We start from the raw sequence: 19,870 nt of genomic DNA on the forward strand, positions 1-19,870 counted from the left end.
TTTAACGATTAATCGAGGAATTAATCGTTAATTTCCTCAGCCCTAAAATAAAATATTTAAAATATTTTGAAAAAGTTAGGAAAAAAACATATTTGGTTTCGGCCAGACATTTTTTTTAATTTTCAGTTTCACCTCTTATATATACACATACACACACACTTACCTATATAAACCATGCTTTTTTTTTTTAAACCTACTATTATGTTGAAAACACAGCTGCAGGCATGGCAGAAGGGGACCTAGGGAAAGGGACCGATCTAGCCAGCGTACAGGGCACTAAATGAGGAGAGGCACCCGTGTCTGCTCCTGGTAACAACCCAGCAGGGAAGAGAGCACTACTTGCCACTCCAGGGAGAGGATAGGGTACCTTCTCTCACATCAGATCGCCTCAGATAGCCAGGGGGGACACTGTGACAAACCAGCCCAGTCGGTCATATGCGTCCCCTGTGAGGAACACTCACAGGCTGCCCTGGATCCAAGAGGGGACTGTTGCCGCCGAATCCACATGTAGCTAAGGATCTGCATGTGCTCGTAGGCCAAGCTGGGTAGACTACAAGGATCTATATTATCCAGATCAATGAAAAAATAAACAAAAAGAAAGTAAAAGAAAAAGAACTAAGATCCCCAGCAGGGAGCTAGGCCCTTATTCCTTGACAATAGGCAAAAAACGGAGCTACTTCTAACAAGTGGGGGGCTGAGCCCCTAGCAGGGGCCACCCCCAGGGCTGTGCTTTGTTGTTTTTTTGTCTGCGTAGTGTCCTACTCCTGCAAGTGGTATATTACCCTTCCGTAAAAGGAAGATTCGGCTGTGTCCTTGAACGTAAGAGAAAACATTTCTAAATAATGTCTGCAGACTTTCCCTAAAATTACTGTTATTGCCCTTTTATTTCCAGTGCTTGTACTGACACCTTTTCACTGGGTATCGTTTCAATTTTCTGAATAATGGTACACTGGTGCCATATAACTTAATACGATCTTGATTAGCCAAATACATGTGTGCCTCCTTGTTGAAGGGTAAGGAAGTTTAGGTCTTTCACTATTTTCAGTACAGTTTTATGCCTAAAATCATACCTGGGGAACAACGCCAATTGCTTTCCTCAGACTCTCCAGACTGACATCTTGAATGTTCTGACCAGCCACATATATGTTTCCCTTCTGAGGCTCATAAAACCGGAAGAGCAGTCGGATCAAGGTGCTTTTGCTTGAAAACAAATGACAGGAGTTTACAGAAAAATTAAGTATTTTGACATTGTTTTATACTTTGTGAGAATTAAAAAAAGAAAAAAGGGTCAGGACAGAAATATTAGTTTACGCAGAAGAAAATGTGAACAATCAGACGACGTTATCCACAACCTCAGAGAGGAGTGGTCTTGTTATTGGGTTGTGGACTAAGAATGACAAGATATCAGCATGGCGATTAATCCAGTGTGTGTGTGCTAACAGTTTGAGTGCATGATCGTAGATAACGTCTTTGGAATATTACCGAATAAAACAAAGGGATGACGCTATAAACGGATAGTTTTAATATACATTATACAACCCAGGGCATTACAAATACACAAAATGCCCCATTGAAATCAAGAGGCTAAGCCATTATGGATGATTTTGATGTGATCATGTAGTCTAGTGCAGGGCTCAAAATTTCCACTCGCCCCCTCGCAAATTGCGAGTGAAAATTGCGTGGGGGCGAGTGGAAATGAAGCCATTGAGTCAGGCACTCCTCGGGGTGGCTTCTCTCCTCCTCACCGACATGATGACAGCGCTCCCTCGTCCCTCCGTCCGGGGTCGCAGGAGGGAGTGCTGCCTGCTGTCAGGATGGCCGAGCGGGAGAGAAGCCGCAAGGAGAGAAGCCGCCCCGAGGGGGAGAGAAGCCGCGCTCGCAGCTGTCAGGATGGCAGGCGGCGAGGAGATCGGAGCCGCTGTCATCCTGTCAGTTTCAGGATGACAGCGGCTCTGTGCGCGGCAGAGCGGGGGATGGGTAAATATCATTGATATTTACCGATCCTCCGTGTGAGAAGGACAAACACTGGAGCGATCGTCTGATCACTCCAGTGTTTGTAAATAACTGGGGACATGATAAATGACATGTGTCCCCACTTATGAATGAACAGGCGGTGATTTACATTACAGCCTGTTCATTCTGGATTTCACCAATGGGGAGTAGCACTCAGTACAGAGGCTCCTCCCCATTCAGAAACTATTGATAGTAAATATTTTACTATCAGTGTCTGACTGAATGGGAAGCCTCTGTACTGAGTGCCTCCCATTCATTGAGTGCTGAGGCTGTAGAAAATAGAAATTGAGGATTTGGTGTCCTCAATTTCTTTTCTATTTTAAAAGGGAAATGTCAGCAGTCTGTTTGGACCCCTAATATTTCCCCGTAGCCCCCCCCCAACAGTACATAAATAAATAATAAAATTATTTAAAAAAAGTTAAAACTGCCCCCCGCCCCCCCTCACACGCATATTATTAGACATGTGCGAATACTAAAAATGTATTTCAGATGAAATGTGTATGTGTAATGCTCTGTGCGTTGTACTGTGGCTGTATGTGTAATGTCCTGTGCGTTGTGCTGTGGCTGTATGTGCGTTGTGCCCTGTGTGTGTTTGTTTGTGTTGTGAAGGGCAACTGGTGGCGAGTAACTTCGAAGGCCTGGCTAGTAGCTCAGGACCTGGAATTTTGAGCCCTGGTCTAGTGTACTGCAAATATAAGAATATGTATGCGGACAGTGTGCTGAGGGTAAAAGGGAATATGTTTCCATTGCCCTTAATGACAACTTGTGTGAAATGTATATATAGTTGGGTTGAAAGACAGTTACTGGGAGTGGAGGCTTTTAATTATGGTTTTATTAATTGTGGGTTGGGGTTTTGTTATGATCTATGAATAAAATCATCTTTTTGGGATAAGCAAGAATGTTGTGCCTTGTTGCGAGATTTCAGTTAACACGTTCATGACTGAGCCTCTTTTTCCGTTTCTGTTCGTTATTGACTGACGCACTCTTTACATGTTTGCTGTGTGATTCTTCCACGGCAGTAATATACTTTCTTACGAAGTGCACCCACACATATTATACATTGTTTTTTAGAGGACAGATAGGGCTATATATTTATATCACATATGTGTGCACAACGCCTCATGTAGCACGAATAAAATATTTACAAAATAAATTATAAAGGAAACACTTTTTCCCAAGTTTTGATTATTATTTTTTAGAAAAATAGCACAGCTAAAAAAAATAAATAATTAAAATAAATTCATTTATATGTGCTTTATTTGGAAACACCTCACATCCCTAGGATTTCATTAATGTTTCTGTACTTCTCAGCCTAAAACTGAGAGCTAACATTTTAATTTTTTTCTCTAAAAGCAAATAGTGGTCACTAGGTGAGACAGGTGGCATACAATGCCACTGTCACTAAGTGTGACACTTAGTGACAGCGACATACGTTGAACATCGCCGGCATGAGGGGGCTAAATTAAAAAACTAACCCCTTAGGGTGAAAACCAAATGTGCAGCTCAGCTGCAGATTTTCACTGTGAGGGGTTAATTTTTTATGAATGTATAGTACAAAATATAATATTTATACATTTTGTTTTATTTTTTCACACATTTTAACTTTAAATAACTAACAGGGAGAGAAGGGGGGAGACATGACAAGCCAGTGTTTGTACTGGCTTGTCAAATATATCAAGCAGTCATTGTGAATGGATGTCCCTATGACTGCTTGATCATTTAAATTCATTTTTGGTTATTATTGGGCTGCCCCAAACTCAGGGACAGCCAATAATAACCTTAGTGACACTGACCTTGACATGTACTGCAGCATGTTAGTGTCAGATGTCACTAAAGAATTCTGATCATTGTGGCTGGTTGCCACAACTATCAGAAGCCTGAAACAGGCAGCTTTTGCTGAATGCTTCTATGCTGAAACATTCAGAAAAATGCTGGTACACATCGGGATTTGCTAATCCGGATGTGTACGGCTGCCTAACAGTGATAGTAAGTGCGGTTAACACCGCACTCCTCTAACTGTTAGACACCCGATCACTAAAAGCAATCGGGTGTCTGAAAATGCTTATATCTTTCATTAATAGATGCCTCGTTAGTGAGGCATCCATTAATGAACGGTAACCGCTGTTCTCAGCCCTAAATACGCTGTACGTCCAGTCATTTGGGCACTGTACGTCTCCTGTCACGAGGGGTTCAGGGGCATTCTTATAAGATTTTTTTTGGGTGGGGTTTATAACAACAAGCGACTAATTAAGAAACAAAAGGATACATCTATATAAAATTAACCTTTCCCTACTGCTGAGGGTTTGCCCTCAGTTTTCTTTTGTTAACTTTGTTTCAGATTTAAAGAATATTAGATAAAGACTAGTAAGCTATTTAAAAGAAAGCCCTCCAAATCTGAAGATCCAACACAAATGTCAGTTTCTCACCCGGAGCCACTGCCACCAACAATTGCGATTTTCTTTCCAGCAGGAACTTCAAAAGACACACCATTTAGGACTTTCTGTCCCTCCAAATATTCAAAGTAGACATCATCAAAGGTAATAGTTGCAGTCTGAGGAGTGACCGCTAGTGTGGGAGCCAAGTCTTTATTCTAAGAACAGCAGAAAGAAGATGGATTTGAATGTATTTTTTCAAATTTATACATTTCATCATTTACAAACATTATTGTTTTCAAACACCACCTCTCTTTGTATCTTTCAATGAAAGCAACTTTTTGATCCCTATATTGGTTCCGCCTCCTAAAAAATCTTATTTGCAATAGCCAAATATGGTAACAGACGTTGCAGTAATAGTAGCTGTACATTGTTAATAAGTGTTAAGAAAAATGTACATGTAAAATAATAAGCAGAACTACTGGGCTGTGAGAAATATTCTGGTTCTACATAAGATCAGTTTCTGTAATGTACATGGTGTGTTTACCTGTAGCTGTTAAATCGGAACTTTGTCAAAATTATAGGAATAAGATGCAACCTTACTATAATGTTTGTAGTCAATGGCCATCAGTTAACATACTGAATTTAAGATAAGACTCTACACCTGCAATGTTTTATTGTGTTGTAGATTTGTAATACTTTCAATGTGACTTTACACAAACTTTGACAATTTTAATAGTTTTGTTTGCGAAGACAAAAAACACATTTCCCATTTCAAGCATGTCGGAAAATCTTATAGAAATTAGCAGAAGCATGTTGTGCACATGACATGTACATTCAGTCAGCAAAATATAATCTACCAATATAACACATGCAAACCAACTCCTCATTAGCACCCCGTTCACACCAGGGCGGATTTTTCCACACTGAAATGCATGCAAATAAAATCCCATACTTTCATATGGGGTAGTGCACACAAACACGCGGAATTGCAAGTGCAAATATGCCCGTCACTTGAAATAGGCCCTGAGCTTCTTTTGTCTCGCTGATCAGCTTGTTTTGTTCCATAGACTTCAATGGAAAGATGCTGATCAGCGCTGTTTTTTTCCACAATTCCGTGCGTTTTTTATGCACATTTAAGCAGCTGAGCCTGCTTCTCATTGGAAAACTGAAAACGAGCTTCAAAAACAAGGTGACATACAGGTGAAACTCGATAATTAGAATATCGTGCAAAGTTAATTTATTTCACTAATGCAACTTAAAAGGTGAAACTAATATATGAGATAGACTCATTACATGCAAAGCAAGATAATTCAAGCCGTGATTTGTCATAATTGTGATGATTATGGCTTACAGCTCAGGAAAACCCCAAGAACCCCAAATCCACCACCTCAAAAAAGTAGATTATTACATGCAATCAATAAAACAAGGATTGTACATAGAACAATATCGGACCTCTGAAAAGTACAAGCATGCATATGTACTCAGTACTTGGTTTGGGCCCCTTTTGAAGCACTTACTGCAATTACTTTTGCACGATATTCTAATTATTCGAGTTTCACCTGTATGAACAGAAAACACCTGTAATATGAAACAACGTGCAAAAACACACTAAAAAAAAAGTGCGAAAACAGTGATGAAACGTTGTCGTCCTGGTGTTAATGGGGCCTTAGACAAATGAAACCTAAGAAGAACTACCTTAATTTTTGTGTCTATACTCAGAAGAGTGAAGAGTGTGTTCATATCAATTAGAGCTTGTCTGGTCTCTCTGTAGACTGTTCCTAAGAAGTTCAAGGGCATTGAAAGCTGGAACAGAAGCCCGTTTACCATAACCAGGTCTCCAATAGTTAGATTTCCTGAAGAGAGCAAATGACATTATGCATAAATACATGGTTTTTACACACCACCATATTATATTTTCTACTTTCTTTATAGACAAAAAGAGTGTGTGCGTGTGTGAGACAAATACAAATCCAGTCTTATCCAACCTGCAAGGATTCCTTTGCTTGCAAGAACCATAATAGTGGTCAGGCCCACACTAAATATTACACTTTGGCCAAAGTTCAGCAAGGCCAGTGTTGAGGTAGTCTTCAGAGAAGAATTTTCATAGATCTTCAAAAAGCCATCGTACCTTTCTGCTTCATATTTCTCATTGTTAAAGTACTGTCACAAAAGAAAACAAAACACAACATAGTAAATTAAAACAGGTCAATAAGGCCCTCTGCTAATGTTCAGATTTGAAGTGTCAATTTCTCACAGCTCATATGTTATTTATCTAACTAATGGAAAAGTTAAGCATACCTGGCATGAAAGCTACTCTCAATGCTTATATATTGTTGCTTAACAATAAAGAAGTATCAAACAGCACAGACAGTGGATATGGTCATAGAGTGAACCATCTATTAGCAATTCTAACGGGACCCTATAGTTATTTTAAAAGAGAAAAAGAAAACAGCGTTTAAAAAATGGTAGCAAGACACATCACCATGTAGAAAACCACAAGTGTCCCAAAATCCTGGGTGGTCTAATGACCACATCTTTGAGAGCATGGGCAACTTCCTCCTTCACCCCACCAGTGGTGAGACCATTCATCATAGTTAGAAGCCACTAGTCAGGCACAGAAAGCAGATGCTCCCAAAGGCAGTACTATGAGTATTTTCAGCATTACACAGTTCCTTACATTTAGCAGCCAGGTAAGTACCACAACTAGGATGGCACTGGGCAAGCAGTACATGAGCACAATGCAATGGTTTTTGTTTGTTTGTTTTGCAGCTGAATAAAACAAAAGGTGTAATTAATCATACAGATTTCAGGTGAGCTTGCTACTCCCCATGTTTCTAGGTGGTTTGCTCTTTGTCCATTACTTTCCCTTTTGCAGTGCTTACAGTCGCAGCTACTAATCCATAGACACCTTTTATATAAAAGGTACAATCATACATTGTGTATACTGTATGTGTATGTAAACTGCACATGTGATTTACACGAGTAACACGTTTGGGGTTCAGCCGTACTGGAATTTAGAACATTACTGAGAAGGTAGCAAGATATTTACCATTTAATTAAAGCTATTAGTAAATTTTTAGTTAATTTTACAGTAATACCTCAAATTGTGTACTAACTTAAAAGCAACTGTTGAACTAACTTTCAGATTCTTGCTTGCCTGGTGCTTATGGGTAATGGGGAGTATGTGAACTCATCCCATGAGGCATGAGGAGTGCAGTGGTCTAGCAGCAGGAGTAAGTACACTGCTCCCCTCTAGGCTTTAATGTCAGGAAGGGTGACACACTGCTCCCTTTACGCCTCAACTTCAGCCTACACCAGGAATTTTGGTGTTGGCCAAGTTGCAGGAAGGAGTGGTGGGGATCGCTGGAGGGGAGTATCAAAGGGACGGGTGTGGATTTACAAGACTACTTTGCCCTGAATGAGCAAATTGATAGTGTCTCTAGGTACAGACAGAAAATTAGCCACAATTATCACTGTACGTGACAGCAAAGTAAACACTGTATTTTGGCCTGCGCCGTAGTATCGCGCATGCGCCTTGAGGAGTCTACACCGCCTCTCGGTGACCGGAACTTGGAGGTCTGGTCTTTCCGAGCCGGCGGTGAAGGGTATATAAAAGAAGGGATGGCATGGGACCACTCCAGCGGAGATCACCATGGAGGCATGCTGCTAGACTTACACCACCAGGTAGGAAAGCCATATCTCTATATATATATAATCACGATTATGGGAAGGACCCAAATGGACACTGGGTCATGCCCACATTGTTGACCATGGGAATTATGGGGGCAGAGGTCAATGTAGCTTCATAATTGGGATATAATACTAAGAGAGCACGCCCACTAAGGGTACAACTAACTAAGTGGAGATGGGTAATAGATTATGCAAGTTTCTCTTAGCTTCCACTCACCAAAATGAGCACAGAAAGGATACACACTAAGGACACAATTATCCAATCACTTTAATACAATCAAATCACTATATCGATGCATGCACACCTTGTGAGATATATATACATATGTTGGAAGATGCATTGTTATGAGGATAGAAGAATTTAACGATTGAGATACCACAAAGCACATATATACACATATATTTCATATCACAATGGATCTTCTCCATCTCCATTTCTCCTTTTTGTTTTCTGCTTTTTGGTTTGGGTTGCTTTTTGTTTTTTCAATCTTTCTTTTCTTCTTCTTTCCTCATTTTTCTGTACAGAAACTCTGTTTCATATAGAAACTACGTATATATACACACACACAGAATGCCAATGTAGACACACATCACTCACACTCAGTGGTGATCTCACACAACCCAGGAGCTGGCCTGTAGGACTAACCAAAACAAATCTAATATACACACACTGGACACCTGGGCTAGACTCAGGTGATAGGACCCAGACTAGGAGTGAGGCAGGATAATTGATGACAACCATTACATACACGCCCTACTCCTTCTATCCAACAGGGAGATTCAATAGGATCACATTAACACCCAGCCGGGCCTTCTCCCAACATACTTCATTTTTCATAAAGCATCTCAGTGGAGCTGGCTGAACGACTGGATGTCATCTCTCCTTATATAGCCCTGAGGTCCCAGGCGTGACATAAAGGGAGATCTTGGATGTGGCGGTGGGGCAATCCATATTCCGCTTTCTCGATCCTCCAGGTGTCTCCCTTACCTCGCAAACTAACCCTGCACGGTGAGTACTTAATGACCAGACCCATGGAGACTGATCGTATATAACAATCTGTTTAAAACGGACCATATATACAAACCTGACATTGCCTACTCATAGATGCCTGTGATCTCAACTCAATGTATGTCTAAACAAATAATTTTCTTTACTGTTAGATCTAGACCTACTGTTAGATCTCAACCTATTAAGTTAAGCCACCATATGGGCAAATTATATTGCTGTAAATTTTGCGATCGTTATCATGTTATTTTTGAATATTTGGATCATGTTATTTTTGAATATTTGGATTATATCAGTATATATGTACTAAATTAGTGATTATATATTTATACAAACAAATCCCATGCAGGGTTCTGTAAGATACATGAAGTGTATCGATTTTTAACCTTATACTAGGTATACCTCAATAAAATTTGATATATTTTTTTAGTAAATCTCTCTTGGATGGTTAACTACACCCCTCCAGAAACCCTATTACTTTCTACTTTTTCTAAATGCATTTATCTTAGGGGGAGAGGTGTTAACAAGGTTCCCACAGGGAGGCAACCCACGATCTGTAAACCTTCAACTGTATTTAATGAGCGTGACATAAAACCAAAAAGAAAGTATTAGTATTACTACTATTATTTCTTACCTTAACAGTTTCATAATTTAGAAGGGAATCAATAGCAGCATTTCCAGCTTCATTATCAGCCTTATTCATTTCTATTCTGAACTTCGTCCTATTAATGTATTAGGCAAAACAGCACATCAGTAATGCAATTTATGGACATAAAAGTAGTGGTGAGGATGAATGAGAATTTCACACGAAACCTTTACAGAGAAAATATGGAGGCTGCCATTGCAACTAGTTATTGGTCTTCTCATGCTAACCCAGTTCCTTTAATACTTTATAAGGAACTGATTGGAACAATTATGCAGGTTAGAAGTTCTGACTGAGGGCTAGTTCACACCATGTCTGGACCAGATCTGCAAATGTGGTGCAGTGCGTTTTTGATGTGTTCCTGTGCGTGGTTTGACAACGCCTTTATTTCTATAAGAACATATTTTCTTTACAGTCCCAATTAAATTCTCACACCTAGGCATGTTATGATTTGTGTCTGGAAAACGCCTTAGAGTACTCCGTTATCTCCACTCATCACCAGTATCCCTACATAGATTTGAATTGCAGAGGTAGGGAGTGGGTATGTCTGACTAGGTCTGTACAATATCAAATTTGTGTAACCCACAAGCTGAACACAATTACAAATCCTTTGATAAGTAAAACAGTTCCCATACATGTATCTAAATTGTTTATTTGCTGTCTGATGTCTCATTTTCACTTTAATATGTTTGCAAAATGAGGACCGTGGTCAACTAGTGGTGACATCTCACTCGAATCAAGACTACATAGTATTATGAAATGATTATATTTACATTAAAAGTAGAACTGAAGTCAAAACTCTTTTTTAGTTTTGGATAGAGTAAGGGAGGGTTTTAACCCCATCAGCAATTCCTGCCATCTGTGTCCAATTGCAGAGATTTCCCTTCACTTCCTGATGGATTGCCACAACAGGAAGTGAGAGGAAACTCTTCCAAAGTGAGGGAAATCCCTGGTAGTCAGCATGGTTACCAGATGTCACCACAACAAATAGAAAGGGTGAACCCCCCCATACAGGGACACAGACAGTATATCTAATCCCTCCCCACTCTATCAAATGTTTTGGCTGCAGTTGCACTTAAATTATGAGCACTGAACCATATAGCGGCAAATTTGTGTCTACAATTTTTTTTTCGTGTGCAAATTTGTGTCTACAATTTTTTTTTAATGACTTAATATAAAATCATAACATATGAAAGCCAGGTAGAGGGCAGTGTGATAGATACAGTATGTATGCCTGCCAACATCTCCCTTCAATATACAGTTGCAAGAAAAAGTATGGGAAGCAATTTTGTAAAAAGGAATGGTCAAAAATTCCTCCTGAACATTGTGCAGGTCTGATCCAAAGCTACCGAAAGTGCTTGCTTGAAGTCATTGCTGCCAAAAGAGGTCCAACCAGCTATTAACTCCAAGGGTTCACTTACTTTTTCCTCCAACACGGTGAATGTTTAATGGATGTGTTCAATAATGAAACGCAAAATTAAAATTGTGTGAGTTATCAGCTTAAAGTGTATTGCCACTTTTGCAGCCAAATTGGGATAACACCTATTTTATATTTGTTACATGTTCCCAATGACATAGCATAAGCTAAAAAAAAAAAAAAAAAAATACTTCTTGCAGTTTAAATTGCTTTTACTGTGGTTGGGTTTTTAAGGGTTAAAATCTCCTCATGCTTCTCTTCCTTTGAAATGTTAGGAGGGGCTGTGATGGTTGAGGGATCTGAGGTGGCTTGTCCATTGTATGGTAATGAACTTATCAGAGAAACACAATCCTCAAATATCAGTTCCAAATTTCAAATCCCAGGACAGATCACTGTGAAAGGGCTAAGAAAAACCTGGAATCAGCCGTAAGGATCAGATCACATTTTATGGCAAATTACTGCAGAAAACCAGGTAATTCCAAGGGGTTCACATACTTTTTCTTGCCACTCTATGAATTAAAAGGTAATACAATACTCCTCAATAATCTTGTTTATTGGCTGGACAGCACATTTCAGCAGCACAATTAAAAGGCAATTAAGTGTCCAATTACCTCCACTGTGTGATTCCGATGGTGAATGCTGTATAAGCTCCAAGGGTCCCCATTGTTACAAGTGCAAACGAGGCTCCACATTTGTAATACTGCATACACAGGAAAAAGCAAGATATTTGTCAAAATTTAAATAAAAAAACAACCAAAAAACAAAAATTACCTGCAACACTTGAAGACTTGTGTTTATAGCAGTCACACAATATGCAAGGTTTTTATGGCCTTGGCTGTATAAAAAGGGCCTACTATTTTCAATGCAGCCCACCAGAGAGATGTCCCAAGGTCACACAGACACAGGTTTGGATCATTTATCGTGACAGCTATTGTATTTCTTGTTAGCAAAAATATAAATATAACATTAGCTGAAATAGAAAGAATTCTCAACTTACAGTATTTAAACAACTGTTACTTTTAAAGCACAAATGCTATTCCTCCACCAAATAAAACCCCAAAACAGATTCATGGCCCGGAGCAGCAGATAAATATGTCAAAAACAGTACAACTGCTCTCTCCAAGTGTGACAACATTGTGAGCAGCACCTAAACACAAATGCTAATATGTGTGTAAAGCCAAAACTTTTTTTTTTAGTTCTGCTTGAAATCCACAAAACCCAAACTTAGCAGCAAACCCCATCTAGGGTGAACAAAACGGAATAAGTTCTGCCCATTTTTAGGGCCTACAGGCAAACCATTGTTAACCACTTGCCGTCCGCCCATTGTGAAAACACGGGTGGGCGGCAGACTCTTCCCAGCAGGTGGACGTGCCTGTACGTAATTTGTTTCTGCTCGTGGGCATGCGCAAGCAAAATGCCGCTTGGATTCTACAGCCGGCCGATTGCTTGTATGACATTAAAAAGCTTCCCCCCCTCTGCTTCCGCACTTCCCTACCCCCAGCAATGTCATTTCTCTGGCTGTTATAGCCAGAGAAGAAGCTGATGTAGGGGTCCAAAAGGTAACAATAGGGGTCATAGAGACGCCATAAAGAGGACCTGTCATTGTATATTGGGAGCATATTACATAGGAGGCTTGTTAGGCACCTATGTGAAAGCAATAAAGTATATAAAAAAAAAGTTAAAATAATAAACACCCAAAAAATGCAAGTCCCCCGCATGCACGTACATATAAATGATAAATATGCGTCGGGTGAGCCTACGTGCGAAAACAACGATTATGCCACACACGTTACACATCGCCGTGAACGTGGTAGTGTGAGCAATAATTTTAGGGCCATTAGTCACTGATAACACTAAACTGATGAGCAGTAAAAGCTTTTAAAGTGTCGGCTATGGCCAACTTTAGGCATGGCTAGTTTTTTGCGATTTTGCGGGCGTACACAATTTTAAAGCTTGACATGTTTGGTGCCTATTTATCCAACCTGACCCAGCCTTTTATATTTTACAAAAAAATTGGATAATAATGAATGTTTCATAATATAACGTAGGGAAAACAGTGTTTTTTTCAAAATTTTCAGAACTGTATTCTTTACATAGTAAAAAATAAAAAACCCCAGTGGGGTGACAGCTCTATCTGTTCCCAAATAATGGTATAAAATTAATTCCAGTACAGCGTTGCATGATGGAATAAATGTCAAAGTACCGCAGCGCTGAATACTGGAAAATATCCTGGACAGTAAAGGGGGTTTAACACCCTGGTCAGCAAGTTGTTAAAAAAGGCCAGGAGGGCGCTGGGTACTGTTATGGGGACAGTTAAACAAAAATTGCCATTTTTTTTCTCTATTCCCTGAATCCTCCGTTTCCTCTTTTACTTCCACTTTCTCTTCTCTCTACCTGTAATCCATTTGTTCTGTTTCTCCACTCATTGCTTGGTTTACTATACCCTGCACAGCCAGTGTTCTTTCCAGCTATTGGTGTCTGACAACTTACTAATGATTAAAACATCACATTTAACAGTCAAACCCTCAATGGCGCATTAAAACAGCTCTACAAAGCAGGTATTTCATCTGTTTTCTTTGTATTATGTCCTGTAATCATCCTCTGACATGGTTGTAATTGTATAGCCATCTTTTTGTTGTTGTTGGAAGGAAAAAAAAAAAATGTACGGTTTGGAGAGGGTCCTTTTACTGCGACTTCAAAAGGTGACATGGGGAAAAATACAATGCTTTACATTTTAAATGTATGGGAGATGCCTTTAAGGTCTATGCGGTGCTACAGAACAATATGATTTTCAAAGACAGGACCAGCAACACCATATTGCTCCATCACATATTTTGGATGTGCATTTAGATTTAATTAAATATACTAGAAGCACCCCAATCTGATTCATTTCAACATGAAAAGAAAGGATTTTTTAGGTTGTTTGGGCTATAAAACCTTCAGAGGGGATCCTGCCATTATTAGGAAATGTGGGAAACAGGTTCCTATGCAGCACCTCCTTCAACTGCTTTATTTTGGGCACTCTCTGCGATGGTGGCAGTAGATTAGATTCCAATATGGTGGCAGTAGATTGGATCCAATAAGAGAACCCAAGTCCTTGGAATCAGGGAGGGTAGCACTGTCCTCAACAATCTTACTCAATCCACATACAGATCCCAGGGTTTGGCGGGAAACTTCCACATTGAAAAGTCTGCCCCATCTCTCCTCCTCACTGCCAGCACACCAAGCTTTCTTGTATTCCCCCTCTGCCTCCTGTTGCCTCTGACTCACAGGGATAGAGGCAGTAGACAAAGCATCCTGCAAGCCCACCTCTTCCTCCTGCTGCTGTGCCTCCAGTGCCTGGTCTATCAGGCCACAGAGTGTATGCTCCTGGGGGAACACGAGAGGGATTATATCAATAAAGGTGTCAAAATGCTGCAAGCCACTAAGATGGTGAAAATAACCCCACCTATTTAGGGCCTATCCTTGATCCATAAATCACATACATAGGTATTCATTCATGGCATGCTGCTGCTACCTCTGCAGCATGTCCAATGCGGAGTTCCAGCATGTGGGGGTATCACAGATGAGACAGTTGGCTGGCAGCTTGTGTTGGCTCTGCATTGCTGCAAGGTAAACATTGGCCAGATATGACCTACTAAAGTGGCACAAACCTTTCTAGTCTGACAAAGGACCTCCAAAAAGGAACATCTGAACCACCAGGCTAAGGACATGTGCCAGGCAAGGAATACGTGTAAATGTTCTCTTGCAGCAGGTTTGTGCTGTTGTCACAGGTGACCTTGCCTGGCAGAAGATGGCATGGGGTCAGGCACCTGGGTTTGGTGAGCTGTCAGAAGCTCAGGCCCCATGTGGCTCTTGTCACATACAAGCTGTAGAACAGAATTTAGACTGGGATGTTGCAAATGTCCCAGGGCACTAGGGGGGAACCTACTGGTTCCAAGGAGTCAGAGTATGAAACCAGTGAGGAGGAGGGGTACAGGTGACTGTGCGGTCACCAATGGACAAGATGCGTAGCATCACCACCAGCCCCACCGGTGTGTCCTGTCTTGTGTACTTCCCAGCTAAAGGAAAAATTGACCCAGTGTTTGCCCTTGCCAATGCTTGCTGGATCATGTGTCCCTGGCCATGTGTACTCTGCCATTGACAGAGTGATCTAGCTACACAGACACATTGCACATGCTGGTGGAGGACAGGGGTGACTTTCTGGGCAAAATAATGACAGCTGGGTACCTGCCACTTACAGGCCATAAACTCCTAGAAAGAGGTGATTTCTAAAGCTGGAATGGAAGCAGCTGCTTGGCAGTTTTGCTAAGCTGGAATTAAGATGCTGGGCATGGGAGTGATTTTGGGCCATTTTTTTCTTCTACTTTAGCAGCTGTGAAAGAGAAACCTACACTGGGTAGAATGCAGCTGGAGACAGCAGGGTGGGTGCAAAATAATTATTTACAGGTTCAAGTCTGCTTGAACCTATTCAACATGGACCTATGAAACCCCTTGTGAGACTTCCCTCCATCTCTAGAACCCACAGATGGATGCAGCAGGAGAATCTTGTGGAGGGGAAAGGGTGGGTAACAAGAAACATGAGGAATAAGGAGTGTGGATCTTTTGCTGCCAACTTGTCTCTTAAAGTGCTGCTCCCACTGAGCTCTGTGGTGCAGGAGTCATCTGTTGCCTCATGCATGTGATGCCCAAATAGCTGGTACCTTTACTGTGGTTGATATGCTGCAGAGCCTGCAGACCACAGCAGTGCTGTCAGCAGCAGATATTTTTTTTAAAAAGGCCCACGCTGAACAGCTTTGTGGCTCGGCCCTTGGGATAGCAGTGGCCTGCACTTGTGGAGCAGTGGGGGCAGATTATTTAGGATGGCTGCTCCCTCCATTTTGTGAATGGGTTCACAGAATAGAAAGAATTCAATGAATGGACAAGAGGAGGGGCGTACAGTACAGTTTGTGTGTAGGAGAGCCACAATTCTCCTGTCAGAGTGCTGGAAGTGTAATGATAGCTAATCTCCCTGGCATGAGTTTAAAACAGTAAAAAAAAAAAAAAAAAACAGCCAACATGTTAAACATAAAACAAACAAAAACATTGGCAAAACATGTATTATTTAAGTATTCCCACAATTAAAGTGATGTGTTATATGGGTTATGTGAGCCTAGTCCTGTACCACACCCAGGTACTCCTTTTCTTGTTAAGGAGACATATTTGCAAAATGAGGCATTTAATTAGGGTATGAAAGAGAATTAAATTAGAGGTTAAAGAGAATTAAACCCACCAAATTAACTGTTTTCCAAAACAAAAGCTCAAGTTAGAAATGTTCAATAAATTATATTAAACCCTTAAACATATCAATGTGGTTTTAATTTATATTCTCCCTACTAGTGCAAGGTATGCTTCATTCAAGGCATGCCTCTGGTGACAGGTGTCACAGTGGCCAGTATGCTTAGGTCAGTTCTCAACCAGTCTTTCAAGCCTTCAAATGACTTCTGTCATTGTTGGTCACATGTGCAACACCTTGGCAACTGCAGATGTAAATAGAGGCTAAGATGGGGCCTTACTTGGAAGGTAGGAGGGTTTAGTTCCCCTTGAAGCACATCCTTTAAAATAATTTATAAAAGATAGTAACATTTGGGTGTGGTTGGAGACCAAGTTTGGGTAACCCATAAAAAGCACCACTTTTTTGTTCTTTGTAAAAAGGTTAGTTAAAAACAGAACACAAGAAACCTGGGTGTGGGTAGTGAATTCACAGTTTTTGGACAAATACAAACTAAAACTTCACTATTTTGTATGCTGTCTCTAGGGGACATTGTAAAGGATAAAATTAAAAGAGGTCTATCTGCTTAATAAACAGGCTGTTTAGAGCATCAAGTTTACCAAAACACTTTATAAAGTGGCCCAAAACATGTTTATAAATTATCTTTCACTTGAATGCTAGCTAATCATGTACAGTCTATTGATTTTCTATCTTTTTTGTTTCCAATTTTAATTCTGCTAAAAAAAAAAAAAAAGCAATCTTTCATCAAGAGCTCAAATCGTATGAATGTAATGCTGTGCAAACCTAAATTCTAAAATGGTAATTGGGTTGCCCAAATTTTGTGAAACATCCAGGCAAGCAGTACATGCACTATTGGGTAAAAAGCTACTGCGCTTATCTACCGTTTGCTCAAATTAAATATTAATGAGCTGCAAGCACTCTAGTATTTTTACTTTCATGTTTTAGTGCAGCACTAAAAATTAACTATTTGTGCAGGGTGTGAACTATATTTATGTGCACATCATGTCATGGAACAAAAATCAGGACAGGAGATTCTTACATTCGTTACTTCATTCCAAGTCCATTATGCTCACATGGGCACAATATATAAAAGAGCCACAGTTTATTCTCTTACATGCGGGAAGGAATGTGTGCAGAGAACATAAAACCCTATCTACATGAGACCTCTGTACCTAAAGACTCTGCGGTTCCTCATCTTATATCTAAAAGATAAAAAAAAAGTTTAAAGGTAGAACATACCAATATGCTGCTAACGAGGAAAACTTCAAACATTGTGGGCCCCAGATTAAACACCAGGGCACTGAGCACAAAGCTGATGCCTCTTGTACCCCGATCAATAGCTTTAGACAGCGCTCCAGTCTGTCTACTTAGATGGAAGCCCAGGTCCAGATTATGTAGATGTAAAAATACATTTTTGGCAATCCTCCTGATAGAACTCTGTGCCACCTTCCCAAATACGGCATTCCTCATTTCATTGAAGAGAGCTGAGCTGGCTCTGGCTGCACCATCTAAGTGGAAAAGATTATAAAAATAAGACATGAGAAAAATACACTTTTGATAAACATGCAGCTTTTGAGATGTAACCAAGATGTAGGTATGCATACGTTCTAAGAAAACCAATGTTTTTTTTAGGAATATGTAGAGTAAGGTCTAATAAAAGCATCACAACAAACTGTTAAGGAAAATGTTTACTTATACATATTCTGTCCTATTTCTATAAGGACACATTAGGAAATACATGCGGACAGTATAATTTGTAATGCATAAAGATACATCTCCGATACTGAAAGCAACTGCTTCTTTATCACAGTGCACAAGTGAAAGACACAATCCTATTGGGTGCTGAGAGACGTCCCTGAGCAGTGCTATACTCATTTCCCTTTTCAATTTTTTTTCAAATTCCGTAAGTTTACATCTGTTCTCCCTATTTTCATGGTTATCCCTCTACTGGATTAGCATTTTAAGATACATCCAATTAGTGTACACTGATCTCAAAAGATTGGATGCATGAAAACTACACTAATGAAGTTGAACAAATATTGTGGCTTGTTTGGGAGCCGAGATAAATAAAATTCTCATTACTGAAGTTAAAGATGTCCAGAAAGATATAAAAAGCGAAAGGGCACACAGGAGACCAGAGGAACGAGAGCAGAGGTCGTACATCAATCTTTTTCTGATCAAAGAGCAAAACACCTCAGTGTGTACACTGGATAGGCATAAGCGAGATGGTATCCGTTAGAAGTTATAAATATAGCTGGGAGGAAGATGTTACAAAAATGACAAACAAAAAACAAAATGCTTGTGTTCTAATGGTACTCTGCTGATGAGAGTGGCAAATGGCTAAAATGTAGTAAACACCGGTTATCTTGTATGCTTGCATTAGTACAAAGTACATAAATATGCTTGCTGGACTGGACTATGACTGGTCAGGCTAACCTAGTAAAGGTTGCAGAAGGTTCTATCATGGCTTAAAGTTGCTGTTACTGGCAAATATAAGTTAGAATAGCATAGGATTTCATATCTACCAACTTCAGCGCTGAAAACTACTTAAAATCCCTAACCTATCAAGTCAGCATTCCAATTTATTGCACAACCACCAATAATGCAATCAATCAAATAGTGCAACACTAAAAAAAAATGTAGTACTGCACTAAGTCTTTGACTAATTTAGGTTATCAAAGGGTTTGATTTATTTAGAAAATGATCATGTATATTCCAAAATGTCTGCATCAAGGACTAAAGCTGAACAGTCATTACATAGTGGGTTGTTTTCCCATTTGAAAAATGATGCACGCTGCTTAAAAATAATCTGACTTGCCCTAAGGATTGCTTAATGTCAATAACACCAAAGTGTAGCATTCTGTCTTGTCTGAAAGAACTTTTGTTAGTCTTCAAATTGATCACTGTGCCTAGCAGTGCTTAGTGTTTGAAAAGGGTGAGATTTATTCCCAACTTGTAGAAAAACTGAGGTCTAGCATGCAGTCTTGGCCTAAGATCCAGGGAGCTCAACTGGGACAGGGAAGCAGATTTGAAGATCAAACAGGCAACTGAGCACTTAGAAAACAGTGGAATGAAAAGGCCTAAATACACTGTATGTATTAATAGATGTGTGCTCAGTAAGGCTATATTCTCTTGATCCACCTGTTAAATGGTCATTTTATGTTTACTTCTCCTTTGTGGTTGTTTTTGTTGACAGATAATCAAAAAATGCTCAGCAGCTACTACTGAAGTTCCAAAAGCAGCCTCAGTCTTGACACACAACACTGGCTTAAGTGCCTGGATGTCCTTTTATAGTACACTGAAGCACCATACGTACCTTGTTCTGGTCAAAGTGTACTCCACGAGAAAAGATTACCCACCTGCAGATACCAAAAAGGGTAGCAGGACAACACTGCCAAGAATGAGAATGTTTCCCTAGTGGTAAGCACCACTGCAAGAAGATAAGATCCCTGGG

General features: G+C 40.0%; 1 protein-coding gene across 1 annotated transcript in view; it reads right to left on the reverse strand.

The window, feature by feature from the left end:
* The window catches only part of ABCB7 (ATP binding cassette subfamily B member 7), a 96,134-nt gene that overhangs the window by 18,266 nt on the left and 57,998 nt on the right, over positions 1-19,870 (reverse strand). Inside the window, exons 6-12 of the mRNA XM_018562070.1 lie at positions 17,656-17,924; positions 11,756-11,844; positions 9,719-9,806; positions 6,374-6,548; positions 6,084-6,241; positions 4,440-4,603; positions 1,071-1,200 (exon numbers count right to left, since the gene is read on the reverse strand). Of these exons, the coding sequence (XP_018417572.1) occupies positions 1,071-1,200; positions 4,440-4,603; positions 6,084-6,241; positions 6,374-6,548; positions 9,719-9,806; positions 11,756-11,844; positions 17,656-17,924 (1,073 nt within the window). The remainder of the gene's footprint in view (positions 1-1,070; positions 1,201-4,439; positions 4,604-6,083; positions 6,242-6,373; positions 6,549-9,718; positions 9,807-11,755; positions 11,845-17,655; positions 17,925-19,870) is intronic.

This window comes from Nanorana parkeri, unplaced genomic scaffold (genome assembly GCF_000935625.1).
Source record: "Nanorana parkeri isolate BGI_ZX_2015 unplaced genomic scaffold, ASM93562v1 scaffold559, whole genome shotgun sequence".
NCBI lineage: Eukaryota > Metazoa > Chordata > Amphibia > Anura > Dicroglossidae > Nanorana > Nanorana parkeri.